Raw genomic sequence first — 8,081 nt, forward strand, 5'->3', positions numbered from 1 at the left:
GGCGGCAGCAACAATACTACAGCGAGAATAAAAGTTACGCCTTCTTTCTTTGCGTGAACATTTGGGCGGCGTTATGCAAATCTTCCCACATCATGACAGACATGCAGACTTTAAACAAAAAACTATGATAAAATGATTGTGTTATTACAATCTTCAAATCATAAAAAGCAAAAAATGTTATATAACCTTATAACTCAGCGTGAGACCATCAGCGTGTTAGAACGAGCCGTTTTAGGTAGGTGTGGTTGACTCTTTTATTACTCTTTTTGACACTTTTATAAAGAATATCTCTTTGGATTTGAGACTTTAGTCTTTGCAACTTTACAGATCTTCTTTATGCACCAAGAGCTTGTAACACTCCAAAGAGAAAGGAAAAATTGAAATCGCATCATATGACCCCTTTAAATGTTTTTTAATTCTTTTTTATTGGCCATTTCTCAGCAATTTCTACTCAAAATATTTAAGAGCTTGATATTAAAAATGTATATTCTTTATAGAAATGCACATGACTTTTTTATATTGTATTAATTTCCATGACTTGTACAGTTCTAGAAATATGACGTTTAAAATTTCATTTTTTTTCAAGACCTTGGGAACTCTGGTTTTTAAATAAAAATGACAGTTGTTGAGGGAACACTCACGTTGAGTAAGTGTAACGTTGAGTGAAGTTAAAAAATATATATTGTCAGATTTAATCTACAAAGGCCTTGAATGTATTTCTAAGTCTGTGCCATGAACACAGACTGGTCACTAGCTGTTCTGTGACGCAACCTCCGGCTGACGCTAGATCTACGTAGATGCAGTTCATGATGCTGAATCATACGTGTCCATGGATGCCAAGTTACTGCTAAATGTAGCAGCACTGGTACATTTATAGCACATGTCATTGTCAGTAACTGCTACAGCACTGTATGGTTATATTTGACATATTTGTATTATCTTGCATGTGTTTGCAGGCAGAGGGAACAAATTTCTTATGTTATACAAGACAAGCACTGAACCTAATACTGAAAAAAAAGGTCATCCTCTCTGACACTGACCTCTGGAGGAGCCATCAGGCTGCTCGGTCTCCTTGCAGTCCAGGTTCTTCAGCAGCTGCATGGATTTGCCAGCCATGATGATCTGCTTGAGCACAGGCTTGAGGAAGGACACCATGGTGTGCTGTCTGCTGCTGGACGCCTGCTCTCCACCAGAACTTCCACTGGCAGCGTCGCTGAGCCTCTCCTCGCTCTCCACAGTCTCAGACACACTATACAGCGTGTAAGTGGCATACCAGAAGTCCCTGTGGTTTACTGGTACATCTTTGTTCCTAGAAAACATGTCCATATATTTATTTATTTGATAAGCAGGTGTGTATTTAGCAGGATAAGGTGGATGCAGACGGTGGTTAGCGCAAATTAAACCCCAAAAGAGTGAAAAGCATCCTGACACGACACTGAGGGGTCTTGCATCACCCTAAAAAGTGGTTTATTTTGCGATAATGACCAGCTGACTGTATGTAATTCCTCACTGTTCAAAAGTTTGGGGTCAGTAAGATTTTTAAATGTTTTTGAAAGAATCATCTTATTCTTATCAAGGATGCATACAGTAAAAATTGTAATATCTGTTCAATATTACTGCAATTTTTATTAAGTTTTCTATTTTAATATATTTTAAAATGTAATTTATTCCTGTGATGGCAAAGCTGAATTTTCAGCAGCCATTACTCTAGTCTTCAGTGTCACATGATCCTTCGGAAATCATTCTAATATGCTATATAATATATAGTTGGTGATCAAGAAACATTTCTTTGATTTTATCAATGTTGAAAACATTTTTTATTTTATTTTTTTTACTTAATTCTTTGAATTCAAAGTTTAAAAAAAAAACAGCATTCGGCTTTGCTGCATAAAAGTATTAGTTTCTTTAAAAAAAAAAAAGTGACCCTAAACTTTCGAATGGTAGTGTACATACACATTCAAGTTTTTTTTTGTACCTTTGAATTATGAACTCTTTAGCGGGGTCAAATAAGTGACCGTGAACAATCCATTCATCTACAATCTCAAGGTATGGCCTGACTGTTTCTACCCAGAGAGAGAAAAGGAGCGCCACCTGATAGAAAGGAGAAAAAACAGCACCATATTGTGATCTTTTTATAATAAGCAGGGAAAAAAAAAAGAGTGGTACATTGATAAATGTACAAACTTATACATCTTATGCTCGACATTGAAAACAGACACACTTACAGACTGCTCGGAGGCCTCACCCACGCTGTCATACTCTATTATGGCCTTGTAGAGCGTGTTGAGTAAGTGTGAGGCCCTTAATACATTGGGCGTTCCGGGCGGCACATCAGCCACTCCTGTGCAGAAAACCCTGTGCAGCATGGTGATCTGAGCCAGATGAGGACTTAACCGTTCCAGCACAGATGACAGAGTCACTGTCTCATCTATAAAGAATCACCACAGGATCAATACTCTAACAACACAAAAATAACTGAGAATACATTTACACACTGAAAACAAATGGTGTAGGATTTACTTTAAACCAACCTTCACTCAGAAACTGCTAGTAAATTTCACATAATTACAAAGAAACACCAAGTAGCATTGAATTAAACATTAATTTTTAAAGTGGAAAGACTGAAATAGTATTTTCTTGTAAAACATACTTTCATATACTTTCATTTCATATAAAACATGCATACATATTTGTTTTATTTACAACTTCGGAATATATCTTTTTTTAGAGCGCAAGCACAAAGAAAAACCGACCTTTGGCAATAATGTCTTTCTCAATAGTATTGAGCTCTTCTTTAAAGCTGGTGAAGTATTTATACAGGGCCCACACGAACGCTTGGTAGGTCCTAAAGGGAGGATCAGAGCTCTTCTTGGAGGATGAGGAGGAGGAAGAGTTAAGACCTGGAGGACAGGGCTCTGCACTGTGGCCGGTCACTTCATCAATAAACTTTTGCAGTCGGGTAACAGCCTGCCCATAAGCTGCTATGTGCTCCAGTACAGAGTGAAGACAGTTCTGTACAAAAACACATACATTCATAAAAAAAGCACTTTGAACCAATCATTTGGATCTCTCTTGCACAATTTCATATGTATTCATAATAACAATATAATTCAAACAGTCTCTCATTAATTATCGTAATAGGATAACAGCTTATTAGAAAAAACTAAAAGCATCTAAATGTGCCTTAGTCAATAATATAAATAAAAAAATCTTTCAATAAAACTGATATATTGTAAATTAGAACATTTTGTTTTTTTCTCTCTCTCTTCCATAAAATTTGTCATTTATCCCAATAAATGCAGAAATAAAAAGCTGTCTCCACTCACATTAGTTAGATGTGTGACCACCACATCATTCCTCACAGTCACCTTGCCATCATTGTGCTGGAAAATGAAAAGTTTCTTTACACCAGAGAAGAGCCTGAGGAGAGGCAGAAAAGAACATGTGATCTTTCCTGCTGCAAAAACCTTGATATGAGCAGTCAATCATCTTTGTTATGCATTTTCTTCTGGGTAGGTAAACATACATGTGTTAGCAACCAGTGCAGATCTAATCTTTTGCTCATTCCCTGCAGGTTTCAACAGGTTTGAAGCATTCTAATCTCTATCCACATATGTCATTTTCACAAACAGATATGCACTTTCCTTTTGGAAAGAACATGTCTGTCCAGAATATATATATATCTTTTTTTTAAAATAATTGCAGTTCTATTTTACTTTATTTTCTATATAAGGTTCCTGAATAAAACATGTACCACTCACAGTTTCCACAAAACTATTAAGCAATCAAAAGAACCATTACTAATTGAGCACCAATAGTAATTGATAATAAATGAGCACCAAATGAGAATATTAGACTGATTTTTAAAGGATTATGTGAAGAGTGAATTAATTGTTGCTAAAAATGTAAAAACAAAACATAAATAATAATAAATGTAATTCATATGTTCCTTACAATTGTAATAATATTTTCCAATATTACTGCATTTAATCAAATAAATACACCCTTGGTGAGCATAAAAGACTTCTTTCAAAAACAATAAAAACTAAAATAATATTCCAAACTTCTGAATGGTACATATACAGTATATAATCATACCAAAGAGTTTCCCGAATCACTTGTGTCTCTGTAACAAAAGACTTCTCCTCAGGCAGGTAAAGAGGCCCAGTGTTATACAGGTGCTGATCCCTGGAGAGAAAGAGAGTGATATGCAAAATGACAACATCTACTCTCAAATAAACTCTCAATTAAACAGTATTTGCTTCTAAAATCTTATTAAATCATGACAAAAAGTCAAAATTAATGCCCTTGTGATGAAGCGAACAAGACATTAGAAGCAAAAATGTCTTACCAGACATTGTAGAGGTTGGAGTGCAGGTGGAGGCTGTGTGGAAAGCGGGGAGAGTTGGGAACCCAATACGAAGTGACAATATGCTGCTCCAACCAAGCCCTGGAGTCTGGCTCACCCACTACAAAAACAAGACTCGGTAAGAACTAGGAGTCCTGAAAACAACCTTCATTAACTGAGGGCTACTATGAGAAAATGTGCTGATACTGTCCCATACAGGTCCAGGTGACTTGGACAGTCTTGTCATTCTGCTCGTGGTCCTCCTGTGGTGTTCTGTCCACCTGTATACCAGAATCCTCTCTGCTCAGGGGCTGCTGGCTATCTTCTTCTTCACTCTCATCCTCAGACCACTCCTGCCAAAAGATTAAATGATCTGTGGTACTCTGTTATGGATAATATGGCTAACTATAGTCAATATAGTATAGAATAGCATTGATCAGGTCAGGCCTTTTAAAGTAGTTTAAAAATGTTTCATTAAACATGCAGGCGAATATTGTTGTTAATTACTATGTATTGTTATATTGCTGCAAATAAATTATAATTAGTAAATATAATTCTTCTTTGTCGGAAGAATTTTCTAAGTTGTTATAGTAAACTAAAAACATGTTACATTAAATAAAAAGAGTTGCCAAGGCAACATTTCTCTTTTTTTTTTTAGTTTAACTTTACATATAACAACAACTAAAACTAAACTAAATCTAATAAACAGAAATTAATAAAAACTATATAGACATGTTTAAAAAAAAAAAAGCAAAAATAACAACAAAAATTAAACTAAACATAAAACCTAATTCAAAATATTATCAAAAACTATAATATTATATCAGTGATACTAAAATAACATTGCTTTATGTTTACTTAGTGGCTTGGTTATTTTAAGCAGAATTTGACAGTATTTTACTTTAAATAAATATACAAAAATGTGTATGCTTTAAATATTTTAAATCTACTTCAAAAGGCAAAACCATGGCTCATCTAATAAAAAATCAACCATTTCATTAAAGAGCAAGTATAAATATTTAGATTAATAAGCTGAAAACTATTGACTAATCATTTATATGCCATATCGCCCAGCCTTATAGTATATGATGCTAGACCAGATATGATCTAATAGTGTAATATCGATCACTCACTGGAGTGTCTGGAAAGGGTCCAGTATCAATATCTTCTCCTTCCATAAGGTACTTGGCCCAATCAAACTCGTCTTCTTTCTCTGTAGAAATAAACATTATTTTGTAGATACATTAGTAGTAGTATTGTCCAACAGTATGCGCGTGTTGACACTAAAGAAAAGCCGAACCTGCTTCTTTCAGTCTAGGTCTTTCGCAGTAGTTTGTGTTGGATGGGGAGTCAGACAGATGGAGCAATAGAGCCAGCACGCTATAGTGGACCTCAGTCTGAAAACAGACAGAGTAATAAAGACATTCAGCACATGCAGGGTTCTAAGAATTGTCTGAAAGATGTCAGTGTTATCCCACCTTGGTTTCCTCAGTATTAGGAAGAGGAGAACTGAGAAATTCTCCAGTTAGCCGTAACCAACTCTCTGCTTTACTTAAGTCAGAGTGAACCATGAGCTTCTCATGAATCCTGGGAAAAAGAGAAACCGGAATAATTAATAACAAAAATATCAAAATATCAGCATATCACAAAAGAGTGCCCAGAATTGTTGAAAGCTTCAGACTAACCCATTAATGGAGCGCTGTACATTATGTCTGTTGGTATCAAGGAAACGATGAAACCTATCCAGAGGGGGGGAAATATAATGGGAGTTTTCTTTTGTTTTTATGTGCAAAAAATGAAACATTGCAAAAGGAAAAACAATTATTTTGTTTTAATTCAAGCTAGGGCTCCAAACTCATTTGAATTTTTTTATACATTTTTTTTTTTTTTTTTTTGTATTTCCCTCTATTTCTTCTTCAGTGTCCTTTTCCAAAAATACATTCAAAGCCATTAAAGTGATAAGTAAATGGATGAATAAATTCACTTGAAAAATACTTACTTGAAATTGGACCAGGCAAATTTCAGAGCCATTTGGAAGTTCTGATCTTCCTCATCCTGAATGGAAGTATAATGTGAGATGAGTCTCCTGGTCTCAAGCTCCAGCTCCTTCTCAAACCTGCTCCAGTGAGCCATTCTGATGATTCAAAGTTCAACTGAAACACAAGCCAAAAATTACTGCTTTTGCCTTGTGTCACAGCTTATTTAGACAGACAGACAGATAGATAGATAGATAGATAGATAGATAGATAGATAGATAGATAGATAGATAGATAGATAGATAGATAGATAGATAGATAGATAGATAGATAGTTGTATGTAAGCACAAACCTGCTTTTGTGATAGTGATGCTGACAGAAGCGAGCCGTTATCAACAGCTGCGGCTAGCAAAACAAGAAACCCATGACAAAGGTGTTCGCTACATGTCAGAGATTAATCGAAAATATACGTGTCTCTCTCGAATATAATCCGATGGCGAATGTCGAATTTAGGGCAATGTTTAAATGAGTTTATTTTATTATCATTAATACATTATCATTATCATTTCCCCTGTTGCCGCCTCCATCACATCAGATGCTACTTCTGCGGTGTCGTGTGAACAATAATAACGCCGGAGGGAGCTTTACTGCCACCTATCGAATAGCCCCAAACATGACGCGACACAACACATCAACACTGCCAGACAAAAAAAAAAAACATTTGTGCTCATTTCAAATTTCCTCCACATAAACGTCCAGAAAAAGCATTCGGTATACAAAAAATATTTCATGCTCTTTTGTTTGCGCAGTATTCTACCGTAAAGTATTTTACTATTCCCTAAAAGTTCTGAAGAGACAAACTAAAAGGACAGTTTAAACAAATAAAACATGTTTATAATTGATGTGTCGCAGAACAAAACTGTAACACATTTTGCAACTGCAATGCAAAACTGTATCATCAGATAGCATGCTCACTTCATCTCAACTGTGCCTTTCGGCATACAAACCCGATTCCAGAAAAGTCGGGACACTGTTGTGAATAAAAACAGAATGCAATGATGTGAAAGTTTCAAATTTCAATATTTTATTCAGAATACAACATAGATGACATATCAAATGTTTAAACTGAGAAAAATTTATCATTTTAAGGGAAAAATAAGTTGATTTTAAATTTCATGGCATCAACACATCTCAAAAAAGTTGGGACAAGGCCATGTTTACCACTGTGTGGCATCCCCTCTTCTATTTATAACAGTCTGCAAACGTCTGGGGACTGAGGAGACAAGTTGCTCAAGTTTAGGAATGGGAATGCTGTCCCATTCGTGTCTAATACAGGCTTCTAGTTGCTCAACTGTCTTGTCTTCTTTGTCGCATCTTCCTCTTTATGCGCCAAATGTTTTCTATGGGTGAAAGATCTGGACTACAGGCTGGTCATTTCAGTACCCGGAACCTTCTTCTACACAGCCATGATGTTGTAATTGATGCAGTATGTGGTCTGGCATTGTCATGTTGGAAAATGCAGGTCTTCCCTGAAAGGGACGCCGTCTGGATGGGAGCATATGTTGTTCTAGAACTTGGATATACCTTGCAGCATGGATGGTGCCTTTCCAGAGGTGTAAGCTCTCATGCAACCCCATACCATCAGAGATGCAGGCTTCTGAACCGAGCGCTGATAACAACTTGGGTTGTCCTTGTCCTCTTTAGTCCGATGACATGGCGTCCCAGTTTTCCAAAAAGAACTTAAAATTTTGATTCGT

The 8,081-nt window shown here is 36.0% G+C and overlaps 1 protein-coding gene across 1 annotated transcript in view; it reads right to left on the bottom strand.

Moving 5' to 3' along the window:
* LOC107585157 (gamma-tubulin complex component 5-like) overlaps positions 1-7,081 on the bottom strand; it is an 11,921-nt gene extending 4,840 nt beyond the window's left edge. Inside the window, exons 1-14 of the mRNA XM_016272048.1 lie at positions 6,677-7,081; positions 6,348-6,501; positions 6,034-6,087; positions 5,827-5,935; positions 5,649-5,745; positions 5,482-5,561; positions 4,566-4,701; positions 4,352-4,469; positions 4,099-4,188; positions 3,327-3,420; positions 2,754-3,012; positions 2,226-2,428; positions 1,976-2,091; positions 1,041-1,309 (exon numbers count right to left, since the gene is read on the bottom strand). Coding sequence (XP_016127534.1) covers positions 1,041-1,309; positions 1,976-2,091; positions 2,226-2,428; positions 2,754-3,012; positions 3,327-3,420; positions 4,099-4,188; positions 4,352-4,469; positions 4,566-4,701; positions 5,482-5,561; positions 5,649-5,745; positions 5,827-5,935; positions 6,034-6,087; positions 6,348-6,481 — 1,759 coding nt within the window. The 5' untranslated portion in view covers positions 6,482-6,501; positions 6,677-7,081. The remainder of the gene's footprint in view (positions 1-1,040; positions 1,310-1,975; positions 2,092-2,225; positions 2,429-2,753; positions 3,013-3,326; positions 3,421-4,098; positions 4,189-4,351; positions 4,470-4,565; positions 4,702-5,481; positions 5,562-5,648; positions 5,746-5,826; positions 5,936-6,033; positions 6,088-6,347; positions 6,502-6,676) is intronic.
* Positions 7,082-8,081: the final 1,000 nt, after the last annotated feature.

The sequence above is a fragment of the Sinocyclocheilus grahami genome, unplaced genomic scaffold, assembly GCF_001515645.1.
Source record: "Sinocyclocheilus grahami isolate Dianchi unplaced genomic scaffold, SAMN03320097.WGS_v1.1 scaffold67.1, whole genome shotgun sequence".
NCBI classification, from domain to species: Eukaryota; Metazoa; Chordata; class Actinopteri; order Cypriniformes; family Cyprinidae; genus Sinocyclocheilus; species Sinocyclocheilus grahami.